At 43.3% G+C, this 23,547-nt stretch overlaps 1 protein-coding gene across 1 annotated transcript; it reads right to left on the bottom strand.

Annotated features, from left to right (window-relative positions):
- Nucleotides 1-885: 885 nt before the first annotated feature.
- On the bottom strand, nt 886-8,632 carry LOC136758407 (POTE ankyrin domain family member B-like). The gene is made up of 8 exons (XM_066712715.1): nt 8,290-8,632; nt 6,490-6,604; nt 6,135-6,308; nt 4,654-4,760; nt 4,288-4,425; nt 3,713-3,890; nt 2,720-3,169; nt 886-2,020 (listed from the first exon to the last, which is right to left on the bottom strand). The coding sequence occupies exons 1-8, from the start codon at nt 8,424-8,426 to the stop codon at nt 1,148-1,150; spliced, it is 2,172 nt and encodes a 723-aa protein (XP_066568812.1). The 5' UTR covers nt 8,427-8,632; the 3' UTR covers nt 886-1,147.
- Nucleotides 8,633-23,547: the final 14,915 nt, after the last annotated feature.

Here is a 23,547-nt window from a genome sequence, read left to right as displayed (position 1 = left end):
ATTGGACACTTTCTTATGCTCTTACGTTCTATTTGATTTAATAAAAATGTTGGCACATTTCTGTGGACTCATGCTTAACTTTGTGTTAACTTTTGTATTATCACTCTTTACTATTGATTACAAATTGGATACAATTTTAGGTCTGTGTGTCCAGTTTGAGCTCATTTAAATTTTTCATTACATTAGCATAGCACAATGGAAGCCAATTGTCGCAATTGCTAACTTTCAAAAGCTGACTAATATCTGTTTGAGTAGGAAATCTGTCTAAATGCCAAAATACTGTAGTAGTATCCCTTTATATAACTTAAGGCTTAATAATAATAGTAAAGAGTGATAATACAAAAGTTAACACAAAGTTAAGCATGAGTCCACAGAAATGTGCCAACATTTTTATTAAATCAAATAGAACGTAAGAGCATCAGACAGTGTCCAATCGAGAGGAGGCCATTCGCCCCATCGTGCTCGTTTGGTGTCCATTAATAACCGAGTGATCCAAGGATCCTATCCAGGCTATAAATGCCACACCACCTCCGCCAAAGTCCAGACTAGACCGCGCCATAATCATAGTAAAATGTATATTTATGACACAAGCTTGGATTGGCTTGTGCTTCAGCTGGCTTTTAATCTATAGCCTAACAACCCATTTATACAACTCTATTAATTGTATATACATAGGCTACAGTACATAGCCATACATATGTATAGAATGCAAATGCGTGACAAACCAGCCCTTTGCGCTTAATCTGTATTACACATGTTAGTTTCCACTTTCACTTAATATGCAATAATGCTGCGCGGGAGTACTGATATTTTGACGTCACCTATGTGGTCTCGTTTTCAGTGTTGAGAGCGCAAGTGTTTTTCAGTGATAATGTCCCTAACGGCGCCTCATAGAAGACGGCTGACGGACGCCAACAACAATTAAATTACAATGAACCTATTCCGGGCGGCCCTTTCTAATTGTGTTCCAGTTCGTATGATGATGACAATTTGAACTACCCAGTGAGCAATTAATTTCAAATTAGACCAAAAACATTCTGCTGTAAACGTATGAATCTCCAGCGATTCTCAGTCACAGCTTTGGAAGTTTGTAACCCAAAATAATTTAAAGATTCGGTCATCAATAGACGAATCCTCCGGTGGTTTTTTAGATTACATGAACATTCAGTCCAGTGATCTCAAACTGGCTGAGCTTATTTGCGTTCAGGGACTCAGCCAGTTTGACACAGTGCTGCGTCACCTCCTGTATGCTGTTCTTTGTGATCAGCACACAGGTTCCGTCTGGGATTTGCATGCCGTTCTCATTTCTCGAATGAGAGTCGAACACGTGGAATGCCCTGCTTCCACGTATCACGGCAAACGTCGATCCTGCAAACGTGACGAGACAAGCTCTGAACTCAGTCAGCGTTGTCTGCAGAGCGTCGCCCAGGGACAACACTATCCCAGATAAAGCACTGTCACTGGGACCGCCCAGCAGCCCGGCCACCGACTCGCCCATCGATGTGGTGCAGCTGGTGCCAAACACTTTCAGCTGACCTGGAAGTTCAGTAACTAATGTATACGTGTTTTTCACTGCAGCAGTGCTCTGCAGCTTGGAGTACAGCTTGTTCCCGCGCTGCAGGATAGCGTCCAGGTCAGCACTATCCCACTTCTCGGGGCTCTTCACTTCGCTGTATATTACTGAACAGAAGCTGTTGGGCACACACTGCTTCCCGCTGTTGTGCCCAAAGCGCTCGTGGCCCTGGTGACAGCTGCCGCGCACGACGCCGATGGCCGCCTGCTCTCTGGGGAGACGTGCGGTCTGTGTCGCACACGGCTTTGTCTGCTGCACAGAACCGCCTCCACCTTGAGTTCTGCTCGCCGCGCTCGTTTGCTGGTCAGTGTAATTGGTTTTCTTTTTCTCTGTCTGCATCATTTTAACAGGAGACTTAACTTCGCTGTGGTCAGTCGCTTTACCTTCCGAGGAGAGGCCCTCCTCCTCTGCCCATGCCTTCCTCCGAGGCAGAGTCTTACATGGCACCTGTAATATAATACATGTGTATATCGGCTACATGTACATATCAGAATCTATTCAATCTTTTTTTTACCTTCTACCTGTAATTGCTGCTTACCTGACACATTTATAAAGGCAAGACTTCTGCCTGAGGTTGCGCAGCTCGGTCTGGATGTGCGGCCCTCTGCTTCCTGTATCTGAGCCCCAGGAACCCGCACAGCAGCGCCGCACACCAGAGCAGTTCACTATGACACCTAACAGCACTTTTCTTTCTGTCGAGAATTCATCTTTACTGCCCAGACTCTTAAACGACACAGAAGCTGTCCGCGCTCTGTGCTATGGAGTCCTCTTGACTGGTAAACTTGCGCACAGGATTGGCATTATGATTGTTTTATAAAGCACTGCAGTGCTGTGCCATTGGAAAACCACGGTTCACAGTAAACAAAAACCAAGTGAAAGCATGATAAAGAATGGAGAAATATAGGAAACATACAAGAAATTGTCCGCTGTCAAAGCAACAGTATGTGCAGAGACAACCACATGATTACACAATTGTTTCTATGCTGATCTGTCCCAGAACATTTTTAACAATTAAGCCTGGAAAATAAAGCCTTCTACAGATGTGTCAGACACTTGCAGCTCAGTGTCCTTCCCTTCAATCTCCAGGTATGAAGAGTTTCTACTCCCAGTCACAGGTGATATAGAAAACGAGAGCGGGACGCCTACCTCTCTCTCCGACTCCTTGCTCTGCTGCTTGGCGAGAAGGGCCCGCAGCTTCCGGTTCTTGCTGAGGAGGGCCTGGTTGCAGTCTTCCACATTCTGGACATAGTTGTCACAGTCGGCCTTCATCTTGGCCAGACTGTCTCTGAACCGCTCCTGCTCCTCGGCCAGGGCCTTCTCGTGCACCAGGCCCTGTTTCTGAGCTGCTGCCAGCTGCTGGCGCAGGAGCTGGTTCTCCAACTGTGCCCGGGCCAGTCTCTCTGCCAGACTCTCCTCTGGAACTGAGGTCTCGTGCCGTGGCTCCATCACCTCTCGCAGCAGGGCCTGCAGGTGTGCCTGGGCTTGGTCTCTCTCTCGCTGCGCGCTCTCCAGGAGAGCGGTCTTCTCTGCAAGGGAGTGGGTGACCCGGTGGCACTTGTTCTGCAAGACGGTCAGCTGCAGCTTCAGAGACGCAACCTTTATGATAGAAAAGCACAAGAGACACACGAACGGTAAGTCTGGCATTCACAAGTGCTCCCACGTTCACAGCCAACACTCGGACACGGGCTGGTGTTTCTGGGGGACACAGCCTGCCTTCTCACAGGCACAGAGCTGACAGTGAGGAGTGGATTGAGTGAGGATGTGCAGACCTTTGACTGACACACTGACGGAAGCTGTGCCTTTACAGTTTGCCCGGCAGGATCAGAAACTAGAAAAAGACTGAACTGATCAGTACGTATCATTTACAGAACAATATTGATTAAGCTGACTGACAGATCAAATGACATTAAAAATGTAGATGATAAAGACACACATCTACAGGATTAGGACTCATTGGCACGCTGACAGTATTATGTGGACTTTGGGTCCATGTCTGCACCGGACTGAGAGCAGGCCAGCCATGTCTGTGTTGTAATTCACGGGACAATGAAGCAGGGAGTCGCTGCGACTTCCACATCATGTCCTGTAGCCACAGAGCGAGCAGACAGGACCAAGACAGGAGGGAAGAGAAGAGTTTACCTCATCCCATGCCTGTGCGTCTTCAATGCTGGGGTCACTGGCACTGTCGAGAGCTGCCCCTCCCAGCGTCCATGCTCTGCTCAGGCTGCCAGGGAGCTTGGCCTCCTGTCCCTTGCTGTGTGACGGAGTCTGCGCAGGTCTGCTCTTGGTCCCATAGGTCATGATGCGATTTGAGCAGCTGGAAAGCAAAGGCAACAGGCTCTTAAACAGACACGTTATCTTCCTGTGAGAGTCACAGAGCCGCAGCACTGGAGAGGAGACCCCGGTCACTCGTCCGACTCAGTGTCAGTGTGAGGTGACACAGCCCCTCGTCCCTGGTGAAGCTCTTCAGAACAATTCGAATCATTGTTTTAAATTCCTCTCATTAGGAGCATTTCTTATAAAGACTAATATACATTTGAAAAACTTTTATTACATATATTGTAACGAGAGATACATATGTGTATTCTACATGTGTGCGAATCAACACTGCTGCATCTGAATCTAAAGGAAAGTACTTTTTCACAAAACAATGCAACAATGCAAAACAATTCACAAAACTACTTGATAATAGATGATCTGCAGAGCAGTCTCACCCGTGGTGTCCATGCATCGCTGCGAGGACCTCAGCAGTGTGTCCACTGCTGTCCTCCAGCGATGCGTCCGCACCGTAGCTCAACAGGATGCAGACCAAGGGCAGGAAGCCGTTGCTGGCAGCTATCATCAGCGGCGTCCTGAGAAAAGCCAGATCATCTTGTTACAGGACAATACTCAACCGTTTCATATAAACACTGTTCATTCTGTGCTCTTGCAAGCTGTCGAGACATTAAACCGCCATCAGGTCCGTGTCTGTGCTCTGTGATCCGGTCCGATCCAGAGGAGACACTCCCCGTCCCTCCCTCTCACAGATCTGTCGCTTTTCTAGGTCATTCTGTGGTCCAGAGAAATAAACCGCTGCCCACCTCATTGAGTTGTCCCTGGCGTTGATCTTGGCCCCTTTCTTGTGCAGCAGGGTGACCACGCGGATGTGGTTCTCCGCGGTGGCCAGGAGCAGCGGGGTGCAGCCTTCCTAAAAGTGAGGAGAACATCTTTACAGCACATCATTCAACTACCCATTACAGTCGCTATTTCTGCATCACATTTTCACTATATATTCACTATATACACTCACCTAAAGGATTATTAGGAACACCATACTAATACTGTGTTTGACCCCCTTTCGCCTTCAGAACTGCCTTAATTGATTCAACAAGGTGCTGAAAGCATTCTTTAGAAATGTTGGCCCATATTGATAGGATAGCATCTTGCAGTTGATGGAGATTTGTGGGATGCACATCCAGGGCACGAAGTTCCCGTTCCACCACATCCCAAAGATGCTCTATTGGGTTGAGATCTGGTGACTGTGGGGGCCAGTTTAGTACAGTGAACTCATTGTCATGTTCAAGAAACCAATTTGAAATTATTCGACCTTTGTGACATGGTGCATTATCCTGCTGGAAGTAGCCATCAGAGGATGGGTACATGGTGGTCATAAAGGGATGGAGATGGTCAGAAACAATGCTCAGGTAGGCCGTGGCATTTAAACGATGCCCAAATGGCACTAAGGGGCCTAAAGTGTGCCAAGAAAACATCCCCCACACCATTACACCACCACCACCAGCCTGCACAGTGGTAACAAGGCATGATGGATCCATGTTCTCATTCTGTTTACGCCAAATTCTGACTCTACCATCTGAATGTCTCAACAGAAATCGAGACTCATCAGACCAGGCAACATTTTTCCAGTCTTCAACTGTCCAATTTTGGTGAGCTTGTGCAAATTGTAGCCTCTTCTTCCTATTTGTAGTGGAGATGAGTGGTACCCGGTGGGGTCTTCTGCTGTTGTAGCCCATCCGCCTCAAGGTTGTACGTGTTGTGGTTTCACAAATGCTTTGCTGCATACCTCGGTTGTAACGAGTGGTTATTTCAGTCAAAGTTGCTCTTCTATCAGCTTGAATCAGTCGGCCCATTCTCCTGTGACCTCTAGCATCAACAAGGCATTTTCGCCCACAGGACTGCCGCATACTGGATGTTTTTCCCTTTTCACACCACTCTTTGTAAACCCTAGAAATGGTTGTGCGTGAAAATCCCAGTAACTGAGCAGATTGTGAAATACTCAGACCGGCCCGTCTGGCACCAACAACCATGCCACGCTCAAAATTGCTTAAATCACCTTTCTTTCCCATTCAGACATTCAGTTTGGAGTTCAGGGGATTGTCTTGACCAGGACCACACCCCTAAATGCATTGAAGCAACTGCCATGTGATTGGTTGGTTAGATAATTGCATTAATGACAAATTGAACAGGTGTTCCTAATAATCCTTTAGGTGAGTGTATATGTTTGTGTATTCATTTTACATGTTACATGCCATAAGGCACACAATCCGGAGCTATGAAGCCGTACCTTATTCCTGGCCTCAATGTCTGCCCCGTGTCGCACTAGCTGGGCAGCCAGAGCGACAGACGGGACGAGGGCAGCGAAATGGAGGGCCGTGTTCCCGTCCACGTCCATCACGTTGGGGTCGGCTCCGTGTTTCAGGAGCGCCGCCACGCAGCCCTGCTGCCCACACTGCACCGCCTGCAACACAAACCCCAAAGACACGCTGCGTTACCATCGATCCCACTGGACACTCTTCGTGGATCAGAAGCTGGGTGGTTTGATTGTCTTTGTTTAAAAATAAGAAACTAGGGAAAAAAACTATTTAGAAAGGGAGGGAGTGCAGTACTGATGAGACAGACACGCAGACGCTGGGCTTTACCTTCATCAGTGCAGTGCTGTGCTGGTCATCGCACAGATCCAACTCTGCCTTCCGCTCGGCCAGGAAAGCGACGACCTCCTCCTGTCCAGAGACGCAGGCCAGGTGCAGGGGTGTTCTGGAGACAGAGACAGCAATTAAAACCCTGTCTGTGTTCTCACTGCAGCAGTAGTAGTAATAATAATAACAATAATAATAATATAGAGAGATGTTAATTCATAGTGCAAAGTCTGTATCTAAGCCCTGCCGAGTTCATAATAGACCATAGACACACATATGGCCACCACATCACTATTTTATCCCTGAAGAAAACACTGGAGAAGGAAAGAAATAAACAAACTGACAGGAATGGCTGCGCATCAATGCTTGCATTGGTAAGAGTCTACACTGAGACTCGCAGACCTGCCTACCTGTACGCATCGTAACAACAAAACACGCAAAAATCGGGCTGAAGTTCTGCACACCTGCCGTTATTAAAAGACCGATTAAACACCGAGCAGAGCCAATCCAGGCTACAGTATAAATATGGAGGATTGTGAACATCGCGCGTCACTCTCCGGGCTGGCAGGCGAGACGCCGCCCCCTGTCGCTCGACTCTGACGTCAGTGTCGATGCGACGAGCACGGCGTTTTGTCTGAAGGTTTATTCAAGGTTACCCGTGAAATACAGCATCTCATTGTTCATGCATTATGAAGCAATTAGTCGCTTGCCGTAAATCTGGCAACCGATCAAACCATTAGGAAGTGCGGCTCGATGAGCAGCGCAGGGCCTGCTGTGTGCGTGTGAGGCGTGCAGCCCGAGGCCCAAGACACGAGTCGAGAGCGCGCAGGTCGAGTCGCTACTCGAGTCAAACTCGGCGGCTGCGCGTCATTACAGAGCCGAGAGATGAGCTCCGTCCTCGACAGGTGACAGTTCAGCACCAGCTCTCGTCTCCATTACTGTCCTGTCCCTCAAACAGCACTGCGCGACATCGCAGGACACCCAATTAACCTTAATTGCACGTATACATGCACATACTACTGCCGAGCCGTAATTACGTGTGTACAAGGACTATCACACACACTGAACACAAACACGGCACCGCGGAATGACTTTGATTAGTTTCACTGCTTATGTTGTGTGATTTGCAGCCCATGGCCCCGGCCTTCAGGCGAGTCATTTCTGCAGGTCAGCTAGAACAAACTGCATTATTTGTGGTATTATTCAGTGACTGCACTCTATTTATTCATTAAATGTTGTCTTTTTGTGTTGAGTAAACAGCAATGAGCTACATATACTTACGTTTTCGGGTAGCTACAGAGGCTCTGTTTTTATGTATTAATACTCTACTTGCACTTTATATTGAGAGAAAGCTTATCAGGGAGCACCAGCCCGATACCAGGACAGCAGTTAAGGTAAAAACAGAGTAATAAAGCAGTTGTTATATGCATAGTGTATGGTTTTCTGGGGGACAGGTTGGGCAGTGTAAGTGTCTTAGGCCGCTGAGCGTCCCACTCAAAAACACAATGTCCAGGGTTGGCAGGTGTGTACAGTGAGCAGCATATACATGCATAATAATAATGCACGCTGATACGGTTATGTGCTGGAGAGCAACCTAAATCATCTGGTCTATAAATAGGTTTTTATTTTTTAAACAACATTAATCTAGATCTTCGGCAATAATGTGCCCCCAGAATAACTTTCGATTATCAGTTATTCAGTGTATGATACATGTGTTAAAAAGGCAGGAGCTTCCTCTATAAAGCAGTCATTTTATTCGAGTAATATTATTATTAATAATAATAATAATAATACATTTCTTACCTGTTATGTTCGTCCAGCATATTGAAGCCATGCTTCTTTCCAAGTTTTTTCAACTGCGACAGATTCCCCCTGGCGGCAGCTTTGTGTATCTTTCCGATAATATTTTTCTGCTTCTTCTTATTCATAAAACGGAACATCTTTAGTTCCTCTTGAATTGTTTAGTGCAATATGAATGATATCCGCTCGCCGTCTGTCAGCAATGTCAGCTAGTTATGACGAGTTATGACAACTTATGGAAAGACTGATGCACAGTCGAATTATGACGTCATAGTTGCAGTGTACTTTACCATGGCATGGCAACCAGACACGTGTCTGTACAGTGTCTGTGTCTCCCTCATTTTATTATATATATATATATATATATATATATATATATATATAGTTATACCCTGAAACCTTAATAGACACACTGTCAATGTTTATACATTAGTGTAGGAAGTCATGCTTTTGCATACACAGTATGTTTAGCTTTTAAGTCTTAACAAATGAGCTAGTATTTGGCTGGTTATGTCTAAAATGTGATTATAAAAGTGTCTGAAATACAGATCCCACAATGCACTGTGCAGTCTACCTAATTTTTCCCTAATTTTTGAACGTTCAAAAACAGACTGGATAGGATCCTTGGATCACTTAGTTATCAATGGACACCAAACATGCACGATGGGGCGAATGGGCTCCTCTCAATTGTCAACTTGATGTTCTTAATTAAGGTTCAATTAAGTAATTGAGAGCTCGGTTGGAACAAAAACCAGCAGGGTAGGGGGTCCTCCAGTTTTTATATTTTCAATGTTTTCCCCTGTGTGACAGTCTCTCTAAAGCAATTTTAATAATACAAAATAAAAACTTGAGGACAATGTTATAATATTTACATAAGCACCCCCTTACGAAAATGTGTTTTGACAAATGTATTTCAAAATATATCGCCATACTTACCATATATGTAGCCTTCAAAGCAAAATATATTGTAGAGCAGGGGTGGGCATACTTTTTGTGTAAGGGGCCACAATGGGTCTTGAAGAACAGTCGGTGGGCCACACACATGTAGTAACAATTTATCAAGTGATATATTTTACCATAGTGCATCTAAGTTCAAATTTACAGTCTGGTTCCTTTATTACCTGTGACTGTCAAATAGCCAACTCTTCCAAACAATGTAATTTATTTTTTCCAAGCTTGAGCATAGTAATTTAAATAATTCAATCAATTCAACAAACAATCTGAACAACAGCACATTTCAAAGCACATTCATTAGATTACCATTAAGGCTTTATGAGACAAACACATTGAGTGTGACTTTCTTCCATATCACCACTAGTGCATTTTCTGTAACAGGCACATATGGACAGTGCAATGTGGGAATATACATATATAAAGTAAAGTTTTACAACAAGCATTGAGAAGCCCTGACTACGCAAGTTAGTGTGAACAGTGAAGCTGACCAGCCTGCTTTGCAAGTTTATCAAAGTCAGGTACCATTTTTGTTGTTGAGATCCACAGTAGCCTATAGAGCCCGAATGTTCATCACTTAACCGAGATCTGTGTTTGGATTTACTGTAGTTCATCACAGAGAAGGTTGCCAGCTGCCGCGTGTGTGGGAACTGGGTCTCATTTAATGATGCGTAAAACTCGGGTGGAGTGGCCGTGTCAAACTTATCCCTCAGCGTAGTGTCGCACTGGAGATCGATAAGCTCAAGCTGCTGTTAGGTGGCGCTCTCTCATAGTTGCTCCAGTGAGTCCTCAGTCTTCATGGAGTCAAAGAATCGCCTTGAAAACTCTGCAGCCATGTCTCAGAATATTATTATTATTATTATTATTATTATTTTTATTTCTTGGCAGATGCCCTTATCCAGGGCGAATTACAACATAAGTGCAAACAAAGTGCAAAAATACAGTGAAGTACAAGGCATCGATCATTACAAATTCAATTTTCCTAAAACAGCAATTCAAAATAATACATTTTACAAATTCCAATTTACAATTTACACAAGTACAGTAAGTGACGTCCTACATCCTGGACGGTGAAAGCTAAGTGCTAAGTGCTGCTACGGGAAAGGGAGCAAGGAGGAAAACAATCAAGAATGCGAGAAGCATAATAAAAACTGTGAAGTGCTATCTAGCAGGGATAGAGGACTAATATTACAAGTGCTGTCGGAAGAGATGTGTCTTGAGTAAGCGCCGGAAGGAGGTCAAGGACTCTGCGGTTTTGACTTCGGTGGGCAGGTCGTTCCACCATTTAGGGTTCAGGGATGAGAAGCAGCGGCTCTGGAGGAAGGAGAGTGGAGAGGAGGCAGAGTTAGTCTTCTGGCACTGGAGGAGCGCAGTGGTCTGGAGGGGATGTATGGAGAGACGAGTGACTGAAGCTAGCTTGGTGCAGTGTGGTCGAGACAGCAGTAGGTGAGGGTCAGTGTCTTGAACTGAATGTGTGCCGCTATCGGGAGCCAGTGGAGGGAGCGGAGCAGTGGGGTAGCGTGTGCGAATCGGGGCAGAGAGACACCAGACGAGCCGCAGAGTTCTGGATGAGCTGGAGCGGCGGGTAGTAGATGCAGGCAGGCCGGCCAGGAGGGAGTTGCAGTAGTCCAGGCGGGAGAGGACCAGTGACTGGACGAGTCGAGTAGTCGGTGAGGAAGGGACGGATCCGGCGTATGTTGTTCAGGAAGAATCTACAGGTGCGTGTCAGCGTGGTGATGTGCTGGGTGTAGGAGAGCGCAGGATCGAGGGGGACTCCTACATTTTTAGCAGAAGGAGAGAGAATAGCGCTGTATTTCACTGCACACTGTGCGCACACATTCAAAACTGCCCGTGTTGGAAAGTGAATAAATATCATGTCACTATCCTGCCTGGTGAATAGCACAAGTTTGGCTCTGAATGCTTTTACATAGTTGTACAGCTTGTGCATAAATACATCGTTTCCCTGTAGCTTCACACTGAGGTCGTTTAAATGTCCCAGAATGTCCACTCCAAATGCAAAGTGGCACAGCCAGCTTTCATCCCACAGCTCGGGAAAATCATCAGCCTTGCCCACACTGTGCAAAAAGGTTATGATTTCCTCTCACAACTCCCAGACTCACCGGAACACGTTCCCCAGACTTAACCAACGGACAGATGAGTGATTAAAGCAAGTCATCACGCTCGAATATTACCTCTGAGTTCGGTGCGTCTTCTCTCACTCTGTCCTCTATTCTTTTCAAAAGCCCCACATTTCTCCTGGTAAGATTTGGAGAGCTGTCGGTGTTGACGTTTTCCAGTTCATGCCATGATAAATTAAGTCTCTGGAGATGAGCAGAAATGTTACTGAACAGATCCTCTCCTGTTGTTGTCCCTTTTAATGATTCCATGGCAAGGAACTCCTCCGTTATTTCAAAAGTGTCCATTATTAACCTCACAAAGATAAGAAGTTGCGCAGTGTCCTTCATATCAGTGCTGTCATCCAGTGCAATAGAAAAACACTGGAAATACTCCATTTTTATATTCAGTTGGGACTTAAGCTCCATCCCAATTGATACCACTCACCGAGTGACTGTTCTACACCACAAGCTAATGTTTCAGTAAAGAAATATATTCTTGTTTGTAATTTAATTTATTGATGGGCGTTTTATTCTTAACCTACATCATTATTACCACAATTATTCTCCATCAGCCATTATTAATAATTAGACCAAACCTTCCAGTCATTTTTTTTCTTCCATATTGATGCAAGTACTGTTAACAAGCTGTAGAGCCAGGACTCAGCTCCTCTACACCTATTGAGGAAGTCTAAAAAATATATCAAAATATTGCACCACACATTTTCACATCCTTATATATTAGCCTGTATTGTAATTAGCTGCCTCTCGTTTCGGCCTCTACTTATTTCGGAACAAACGAGCTCAGAGTCACTAGTGATATCCACCCTTCTCTCCCAGCCGGTAACTCGCCTGACACAGAGTTTCCGGCACTTTCTCCCAGTCCAGAGCATTGAGGTTCCCGATGACAGGCCAGGCCGCCGGGCCGGGGGGGACACTGGTATGCACGTGCTTTAGAAGGTCTGAAAAGAAGGCAGAAGAAGAAAGCAAGTGTTAAAGTGAAGAGCAGAGACACTGTGACGGTGTTGGCCAGCAGCACCGTGATCACAGACATGCTTCCTGGAGCTCCGGTGTGCCTCTGCTACTCCTATACTCACGCACCTGCTTATATACAGACATTATTACCATTGGCTTGTGCCTAATGGATCCATTGTTGGTTGTTTCCTTCACCCCTCGACATTGAAGATGCAGACACATGGCCGGCAAGCGACGCATTTAATAGAAATTATCTTTTATTTCCTCGCAACTGGGAAGAAAGTGACTAATGAGAATGAATGTAAGGCCATGTGGGAACACGCCTCGATGTATGCATAACCGACAGCATGGACGATGAGCACTTACTTTGTGAGGATCAGCAATGTCTCCTACTGTACAACTGTAAATGAAAGGACAAACAAATCCAGAAAATAGACAATGCGTGGGTGCAGCACTACGCCTGTCAATGACAGCTGTCCGTAAAATATATCGTATTAATAAATAATATGCATAATGCAATTTGTATTTTACTATATTCACTTTGTTGTAAAAGCCATTGTAGCTTCGACAGCCCGAACTGCAGACTGCACACTGCAATGGAAAAGGTCCGACTTCTATTGAAAGGGATTTCTTGTTTTGTAAAATGGACACAATTCCTTTACATGAAGGCCTGATTTAATATAAATCAATTATAATTAAAAATATATAGCCTATACATATTTTTTTACTTTAACCAAAAACATGTAGTAATTCATGTAATCCACCAGAGGGCAGAAAAGTCTAATACAGATTTTACTTCTGTATTTTCATGGGCAGCTGCGATTCTATTCTGGCTTTGGTTTATAAGAAAAACAAAATCTGTATCCCATCATTGAGGAAATTGAAAATACTCCAATATCTCTGAAGATAATTTAATCTACTTATCAATTTACTGAAACGGATTATTATTAATTTTGTAGTGCAAGCTTGTCCCAACTACATCTAACTACAGCTGATGCCTGTGTTTCTTAATATTTTGGCATTCAAGTGTAAGGAGAGAATGCTACAATCAGTCCCCTGCAAATTAAGTTATTGATGCCTTAACATTGGATATTATTATTAGAACGATTCATGTCCGACTTGTTAGTATCGTGAATGCTATAAAATTGCAACACTTTCTAAACCATTGACATTATTGTAGTTCAAGTTTAATTAGAGACAGGAAACAAAACAGCATCAACTGAGGAGACCACTTTGAGGTTCAGTTGTTCAGTTGTCATTAATTAAGCAGAGGCCATAATCCCAGGTGACATGAAGAGTACAGTTTATACAACTGCAACTTAAACACTGGCCACAGCGTTATTAAAGTTCATACTTCTATGGCTGGGCAGATCATCAGCAAGTGATTTTGATTGGCGTGGAATGCATGTGACGTGCAGGTCTCAATGTGCAGGCCTCTGATGACTAGAGGTGACACGCTTTAACAGTATTTATAATGCCTTCAAAATGTTCTTGCAGCTTTCCCATGATTTCAGATACAAATGGAATCGCTTTTAGTTTGGAATATGCAAAGACCCACTGAAATGCAAATAGTCCCATAAAGCAGAATCCCTTCTCACTTCACCTCAAGTCTGTTTACTCATGACACACTTCCGGTTGGTTGAGCACCGATTCCAGTTGACTGAAGCAAGTGAAGAGTGTAAATCCCTTGATTTCTGTGGAGGGCTTGACCTCAAAGTCCTCTACAAGGCTTAGGATTCAGATGAGCCTCATAGCCTATCCCTTCATCTCCAAAATTGTGCCATCTCAAACCAGGCATCAATCTTCCTCACTTTAGTTTACCACTTTTGCTTCGCCACATCTGTGCCGGAGACCGAGCATGACCCTGACACTCGCACATCCATCCTGAGAACCACACATCTGTGCCTGGGGCAGAGTCTGGCCCTGGACTTGAGCCCGAGGAGGATTGTGAAAGTAAACTGAACGCTAAACCTAATTATTTTCCAGAATGTGACTTTAAAATACTTAAATATGGCTTGTCAACAATCCAAATGCGATGCTAAGACTAAACATCTGTCAGTGTTGAAATAATTACAGGCGAACACTTACACTAACGACAACTCCGTCATCAGCGCGGAGCCCAGCCCGGCTGCAACCCTACACCCTTAAACAACAGCCCATGTCATCTAACAGAGTGACGAGGTTAGCCCACAGTGCATCAATCCCCATCAACAGCCCCCACAAGGAGCATGTTTTAACTGATGGCATGTACCTCACATCTGTCACTTCTAACTCTTTAAATAATCATCGTACCGGCTGGTGTTTAAGTTTAAGATTTGCTGTGAGATTTGCTTATAGTTTATAGCTAGCTTTAATTACTGATACAAGTAGTGATGGTATTAAGGATACATCTGGGAGGTTAAAGATGATAATATTGGCTGATGTTCAAGTTTATGAGTAAGATTAAATGAATGAAATTAATTTTGTTAATATTGGGGGAAGAGTTCCCAGTGAATTGACACTTCACTTAAGCTGAGGTTTGGGTTATTACCATTTTTACATAGACCAGCTGAATCACAGATAACATTTGTCTCCCAATGACTAGAGTTCACAACCCCTACTGCTTACCACAATGTTTTCTAAATCCTTATCTTTAATATAATCCACACATTAGCTTCAAATGTTTAAACAATTGCACAACAATCCAGATGTTACAGATGTCATACTATGATCAATGGCTTCTCACGGTGTGATGCTTATCAAAGGCAAATAAATAATCCCACCAGCACAAACCCGAACCTCTGCCCCGAACAACGCCCAGCTGCAAACCTGAGATTTCTACCACTAAAGCAATATGCATTTTCATTTTAACACTGAACAACAGAACAATATTCCACTTTACTAACTGTACAGAGATCACCAAAGCTCTCACACGAGGCTGTAACCTGGGTCACATCTGCCCCTCCCTGTTATTACACTGCTTGGTCATAGATAAGTGTAAGATATAAGAATTTACATGGGATCCAATTAAGCTTTGGTTGTTAAACCTCAATATCATGGCTTCTATCTTCTTCCCCTCGCTTTATGGTCAGGGTTCAGACTGTTGAGAAATGCCTTTGGCAGCTACACAGTACATGTCTCATTCAATTTAACTTTCAAGGTCGGGTGTGGGTTTTCTCTGGGTTTACTGACATTTGAGATGTGCCTTTCCTTTCAAATATCAGTGCAGTATACACCGATCAGCCATAACATTATGTCCACCTGCCTAATATTGTGTAGGTCCCCCCTTTTGCCGCCAAAACAGCCCTGACCCGTCGAGGCATGGACTCCACTAGACCTCTGAAGGTGTGCTGTGGTATCACCAAGACGTTAGCAGCAGATCCTTTAAGTCCTGTAAGTTGCGAGGTGGGGCCTCCATGGATCGGACTTGTTTGTCCAGCACATCCCACAGATGCTCGATTGGATTGAGATCTGGGGAATTTGGAGGCCAAGTCAACACCTTGAACTCGTGATTCATCAGACCAGGCCACCTTCTTCCATTGCTCCGTGGTCCAGTTCTGATCCTCACGTGCCCATTGTAGGCACTTTCGGCAGTGGACAGGGGTCAGCATGGGCACCCTGACTGGTCTGCGGCTACGCAGCCCCATACGCAACAAACTGCGATGCACTGTGTGTTCTGACACCTTTTTATCAGAACCAGCATTCACTTTTTCAGCAATTTGAGCTACAGTAGCTCGTCTGTTGGATTGGACCACACGGGCCAGCCTTCGCTCCCCACGTGCATCAATGAGCCTTGGCCGCCCATGACCCTGTCGCCGGTTCACCGCTTTTCCTTCCTTGGACACTTTTGATAGGTACTGACCACAGCAGACCGGGAACACCCCACAAGAGCTGCAGTTTTGGAGATGCTCTGACCCAGTCGTCTAGCCATCACAATTTGCCCCTTGTCAAAGTCGCTCAGATCCTTACGCCCCTTTTTTCCTGCTTCTGACACATCAACTTTGAGAACAAAATGTTCACTTGCTGCCTAATATATCCCACCCACTGACAGGTGCCATGATAACGAGATTATCAGTGTTATTCACTTCACCTGTCAGGTCATAATGGCTGATCAGTGTAAATGTGACCTGATATAATTAAGGCCACAATAGTGCTGGGAATGCTTTCTGAACCTTAAGCTTGATTAATGTTCAAACATGTACTTAAAATGTTTATATAGTAGTGCACAACAACTGAAATGTAATGCTCGGACCAATCCTGAAATGATCCACTATAGCCAATTGTAATGTGTTTCTGTGTTTTGTTTTAAGTGCTATACACATTTGGGAAAGCATTGAGTATTATTAACAAAAAGAAAATGCTTGACAAATTCAGTTTCTCCACAGTCCTGAAGCTGTGTTCATTTAATGAGCATCTAATGAAAGTTAATTCATGGACTTGAAGATGTCAGCTTTGTAAATGGATGAATCAATCTTTTCCAGCAAAATTTGGTAATTGCGCACACTTTTCTTTTCTGTCAGCTTTCAGGGACAATTTAATAAGGTTAATTCATTGCAACGCAAAGGCAAGGGTATGCATATGTGTTTCCACCCCGATTCAATGCAATATTTAATGCATTCAAACTAACATTTTTTTTCCACAATGTAGTCTTAATTAATGATCTGTGCAGGAAAACAGGTGTGCAATGTAGTCCTCCAGTGGCCAGCAGGGGGAGAGAAATCGCCATGGACTGAACTGAGAAAAGCAACTTAGATTGAATACATCGCCATTGATGGGTTTGTTTGAAGAGAAAGCCTGATCTACGTGAATTTGTTGTATTATTTTTTCCCAAAACATTTACTCAGGGAATTTGCTACACGTATTGGCTCATTTCAAAGCTATAGAAGTAATGTTTTGGTAAGATAATACAGTACATGTACATTTATCTTGTAATTCAATAATACATTTAGAAAAAATCTAGTTTTCTATGGAAACAACAAATCAGAATGTCTCTTTCCATCAGAACTATAGATTTTTTTAAACTAAATCCTTTCCCCTATTATTATTATAAAATGTCCTACTTTTACCTGTAACATTTATATTAAACAAGGAGGCATAACAGTCCATGAAATAATTTAGTATTTGCTTCGATAGCTGAACATCTTGATAGATAGTTAAAATGATGCAACCGTAATCTCAATATAACTTGAGTACAATTCAGAATTCACACATTCAGGGGTTTTACTGCACCCTTTCCACAATACAGATCCAGTGGGGTTTTGTTATTTTTGTGTATGCATTCCCCATCACAGACTCACGCTGGCTGTGTGATCTTCTGCCAGGTTCAGGTTTGGAGGTAGGCCCAGGGGACTGGTGGGGCCACTGTATCTGATTTAAACCCAATTGTTTAGAATAATTTGGGCATAAGAATGCAGTTCTCATTGCTTGGTCAATCAGCCAATCCGATGGCTGACTTATAACATACTAGTACAAAGCAGGGTTTATTCATTCCTATAACCTAATGAAGAGAAGTTATTAGGATTGCCACCCAACACAACACTTCCACCAACAACTAAACTGTTGTCGGATACAGATGGAGCAGAAGACCTGGTGGGACACATCCCCTGAGACTGGAGGACATGGGAGCCCCAGAGGGATGCCTATGTGCTTGAGATTTTTAGACACACAATTGTAAGGTCTAACTGACCTGTTTGAGTTTTTCCAGTGCTGTATTGCTTGCTGTCGTTGTCTTGAACCCATGCCACAGATTTTAGGATGCAGGCAAGAATTCAATTAACGTATATATTAATACACTGCTCTCTTGTCCTCCAGCTAAACAACCCACTATAATGGGACTGAACCCGAGGCTGTGGATTCAGTTTACCAGTGAGGTGGTCTTTGTCCAGACTGAGTACCCTGAGGTTAACTCTCGCCTGTAAGTCTCTCGCCTCCGAGCCTAATAGCTGCTTCACGTATAGATTCTGTAAAGAACTGTGGCAATTGGCAAAGGGGGCGCTACTGTCTTTGCAAAAGGTTGTACTTGGTGTGCTGATGCCCCCCAGATGGAAGGAGAAGGCACTGGGACCCCCTACCCCCAAGAGTAGGGGGTGTCTGCACCAAAGGGACCACCACCCTGACCTAGACCAGAAGAGGTGATGTCAATCCTATAGGGTCTGTGAGTTGCTTGGGATTTAAATGCTCTTAAAATTCTGCCCTCTAACAGTTTGCACCCAAATACCAGGGTAACCCCAGGGACCCCAACACCTAAAGGTAACTCCTCCCTGTACAAGAGGCAGCAAGCCAATGTGTGCCACTGTCCTAGCAAATGGCACTAATTAAATGAAACTGCCAGTCAATATTCTGGCCACAACTGTCTTGGCTGTGCAGTCTGCAGATATTCAATTGCAAGGTCTATGCCTCCTTGTCCTAATGTATGCATTTTAAGAACTGAAGGTCATGTGGGGTATAGGCATGGTAATGTTCTCGTGTGCTGCAGGCCAACTTCCAAACTTTTTCTACCACTCCTTTCATAGTTAGCTGGCCTACACTAATAGGGGTTGACTTTAATGTTTATTAGGTGTTTGCTCAAAGCGAACAGTGTAGAATTAATTTACGGACGTGCGCCAAAAATAACACAACCCATTCTGATGCCAAACAAACTGTGTTGGGGTTCTTACAACTAGTGAAGTGGCAAATTAATCAAGGCTTCATGGTTTGCGACTGATAGACATACCACCTTTCTCTGTGCATAGGTTACTTATTTTCCATGTATGAAAGGTTTGGCTTTCCATGAAACTTTAAGGGTCTAAATTAAAGACCAAGTTTTGTTTGTTTTCTTTCTTGGCTGAAAGAGTTGGCTTAAATAAAGCATAGTAGATGGCATTGTTTTTCAAGGGTTAAAAGGGCCACTTCTCAATCCACGTTACCTGGCAAAAGCCCTACATCCTGCACATTAGCGTTCGGCTAGGAAATGACCTTGTGACACACAGGCAAGGACCACTCCATTTTCCCTGGGGCCATTTGGTTTGGTCCCGCCCTCATTTGTCAAGACAAATTCATGTGATTTGGCAAAGGGGGAGCTATAAATCTTCAAATAAAGATGCATGTTGCCGACAAAGATTTGTAAGTTGTTGATTAAATGCGTTATGGCAAGGAGCGTTGTCCAACAATACCATCTACTTCAAGTGCTTTTGCGTACAGAGGACTTGGAGAGCTTTAAAAGGCAGCGCGGCGAGGATTATTTGGAGAAAGTGTGTGCCTGAGCCACATTAAAGCTGCGAGTGAGAGAAATGTGTTGATTAATCTCAGACCGCATTTTAACACGTTGCTCTGTGCCTGCCCTGCCAGTGGCTCTCGAGCGCTCGACCGCAGACATCGCGCTCCAAACACATCGGCTTGCCATTAGTCTTCCTTCGCTAACGAGGCGGTTCGGTTCCAATAAAGCTAATTTTGTCAGCGGTCCCCGACATCAAGGCCTGCGTTTGAGGCGGCGGGGGAATGGGACTTGAATAGGTTATGATAGTATTTATCATTATTCCCATAAACACAAAACCAACAATGATGAGCTAAAGGGATTTCTGTCTGTCTTGTCTGTTTATCTGTCTACCCATCTATCATCTATCTGTCTCTATAACTAGTCATCACAGGCATCAACCTGTACAGAACCTATAAACAGAAAGTTGTGGTCCAGCTAATCAGTTCATAGTGCTGGGAGAACCCGCAAACAGAAAAGCTTTGTAAAGAAAACAAAAAACAAATTGAAGGCAAGGAGAGAGGGGGTCGGGGTTGCACTCAGTTTGTATTGGAGAGGCCCCAGTACAGTGATGTTTTTCCAATGGTTTTTCAAGGGATCAAACCCAGCCCAGTCCAGGTGGCTCATCTCAGGCCAGGCCAGAGCGCCAGGGAATTCACAGGCGGAGAGCGAGAGAACGCGCTGAAAGACTCGAGGGCCTCTGAGGGCTTCACTCCACAAGCATTTTACACCTTAGGGGCCCAGTGTCCTGCTTTCCACATCACCAGCGCATGTTGAATAGGTTCAAGGACCACACCTTACATTCAGAGTTCTGGGATAATTTATCTTACTAATATATCTGTAGCTGTTTTTAACTGGCAGAGATGGTGGAGAAAGCAAGTCTTGGTTCGGCTAAACACTCAAACATGTAACTGAGCCTGATCCCTGACCCAGAGGCTAATGTATTGCACTGCACTTGGTTTCTCTTCCTGGCCTTATTCTCATGTGTGTTATATTGAGTACATGATGGAGGTATGAATTATTATAGGAAAAAGTGGGAGAAATATGAGTAAGGGTCATATCAATCCCACTGTTACGGAAACGGCCAGGGACCTTAACTGATAACATCTCCGTTTTGAGCAGAAAATAATCATACTGTGGAAACCATGTAATGATTTAAATATGAGAGGAACAGGAAATAATCGCCAATTGCATCACTTTTTCTATTTGAATTGCTCTGCTTTGCGTTTCCCATCTTTTACTGCCAATTTGAAATATATATATATATATATATATATATATATATTAATCAAAAGGCCAGCTACCCACACATGCCTGTATCTCAGACTTTCTCAAGGAGAGAAGCCCAAGAATATCATCAGTAAGTTTCATTCATTTGGGAGCTTTTTTCAGATTAGAACAATGATGTCAATGCACTGAATTGCTCAAACCTCACTCAGGATTGTGGGATCAGAAATACAAAATAACTGAAAATACAACGACATCTCTTTGAAGCTCATCCTACAACATTTCAGTTGCAAATGGAGATCCATCCAGTTAAACAACTCAGAGGGGGTGTTCAGGGTTATTATAACGTTGACGAACAAACCATCACCTGCAGGTCATTCCTGAGGGTCCTGTATGATTCTGATATTTTCATACATATATAAGTATGAGATCAAAGAGCATTCAAACACAAAATAAGTGTACCACAACGAGCTGCCTGCCACAAAGGGAATAACAATTCATGAAAATGTCTCCAACTCAGGTGGTAAAATAATCAATTTAATCAACTCACTCCTTTAGATCCATGAAAAATATGAACCGTTCAATCAAGGTGACTTGTATGATTGAAGTGTTCATAATTGGATCTACATTACATTACATTATTTGTCATTTAGCAGATCTAAAAGAGTGAGTTGATTAAATTGATTATTTTACCACCTGAGTTGGACACATTTTCATGAATTGTTATTCCCTTTGGGGTGGGCACATTGTGTTACACTTTTTTGTGTAGATATATATATGCAGGCATCATAATATTCATATATAGGGGGAGGGTGCTTTTTCTGGGGTTATTCAAACACCTGTATCATGAAAGCTGTGTTCCCCATGCTCTCATATGTATATGTATTGTGTACTAAATGTCATTACTACAGGTTTGAATGTTTGAACAGGCCGACTAACTTTATAAGCCATCGGTATGGAATGCATTTGATATTTGTATGGGTGTATATGTATGAAGGTTCTAGGGGCAGGGTGACCAAAAGCACATTTTGGTTGTTTTGAGGAATATATAATATATATCTATATAAATATATATCTATATTATAGGACAGTATCCTTGGATGCTTGGATGTTAGGAAACATTGAGTGCATTGTTCCACTTCTGCATATATCGGTGTGTATTTCTTATAATAACTCCAAAGAAATGAAAACAATACATTGAAAAGTGTGGGCTATTCTATTACCTCTTTTCACAATAAAGATGACAATTTTATCGATAAAATAGTCTGGCGGGGGAGAGGAGGTTGGGCCCGGTTTGCCGAGGGTCTTGGCAGGAGGAATGTAGGTTGCTATCCATCAGAGAGAAGGGGAAGTAGAGAGAGCGAGTGGCAGCAGAGGAGCAGAGCCAGGGAAATACGATCATTAAAAACCCTTCTGGCTGTCTCGGGGAATTTAATTAAATTGCTGGAGAGAGCTGTGCTGTAAGGGGGCACATCTGGATTCAATATGTGGAGCTTTTGATTTTTTTTTCGTGCTTTTCTCTTTCTTCATTTTTTTCCCCTCCACACACTGGAGACCTCCTTTCCCATCTCCGTGTCGGTGGGGAGGAAGACGGGAATGAAAGTACTTGGGATTCTGTTGGGATGCAAAAGTCCTCTTCAACACCAACACACCGCCATCTGTTTTGTCCAAGTACTATTATTTGTTTCTGTATTTCAATTTCCCTAAACATAACTGAAACAGTCTAGAGTGCTTTAGCACAAAGAGGGAAAACAATTTTCTATCTCGGGGCCCTTTTCCTGAGAGAAATAATACATAAAACAAACGGGCACAAGAAATTGAAGTGGCAATGTGATCTGTGGTGAGGGAACAGTCTTTCAATAATATATATAAATATACCTCCTACGTTAACAAACAAAATCCAAACAAACTCAAAATCGAATTGTTCAGAGAAAACTAAAGTTAAATCAGAGACATCAAAACAAAAACCTCTTAAATCAGAGAAGTAGTTCAGAAGCCACTCAGAGCCAGGCATTGTTTCCCACTTCTCAGCACACATACACATGCTGAGTTTGTGTGTAATGGTCGGTCTCCTGGGACAATAAACCATATTTTCTTCCTGCCGAATATAGATATGAAGATCCTTTGTGAGAAAAATACTTTTTTCGGACAAACATGCCACATGGGACAAATACACAATCTTCAATTAAATAAGTGGCGAAGGCAAAATCTTTACTTCTCTGTGTCTTTTATTTAGGCTTTTATCAACTTATGTCTAGAAAAGGCACTGAAGAGTTGTGCATCAAAGTGCTATGAATAGAAAAGTGTGTTCAGCTGTACATACAATATGTGCTTATGATGACAGCACATAAATCAAAACCTGGAAGAGTTCTGTATCATCGGAGCTACTACTTTGCAGTTCAAACACTCTACTGTTCAGTTTATTAATGAATGAATTGGTAATAAATTAATACATTTGAGTTGTTCAGTCCTACTTTAAACAATTACAAAAATAAAGTATAGTTTTACTTGGTTAAATGTAGCACTCACAGCACCAAAAGTGTAATATTTGTCAATACATATTCAGATACATATTCAGGAACCACTTTAAAATCACTCAGTGGCATCACTTGATTACTTTCTTCACAGTTACAATGTAATGCAAATATAACTAGACTGGGGTTACACAATAGTACATTTCAGGAAGAAAATGCTATACATGTTAATAAATGGTCTCATTTAATTAAAAATTGTAGTTTTAATAGTTTATTAATTAAATACTAGTTGTCTCTAGACAGGGCAATA

This window comes from Amia ocellicauda, chromosome 9 (assembly GCF_036373705.1).
Source record: "Amia ocellicauda isolate fAmiCal2 chromosome 9, fAmiCal2.hap1, whole genome shotgun sequence".
NCBI lineage: Eukaryota > Metazoa > Chordata > Actinopteri > Amiiformes > Amiidae > Amia > Amia ocellicauda.
This window is presented reverse-complemented; position numbering and strand designations above follow the sequence as displayed.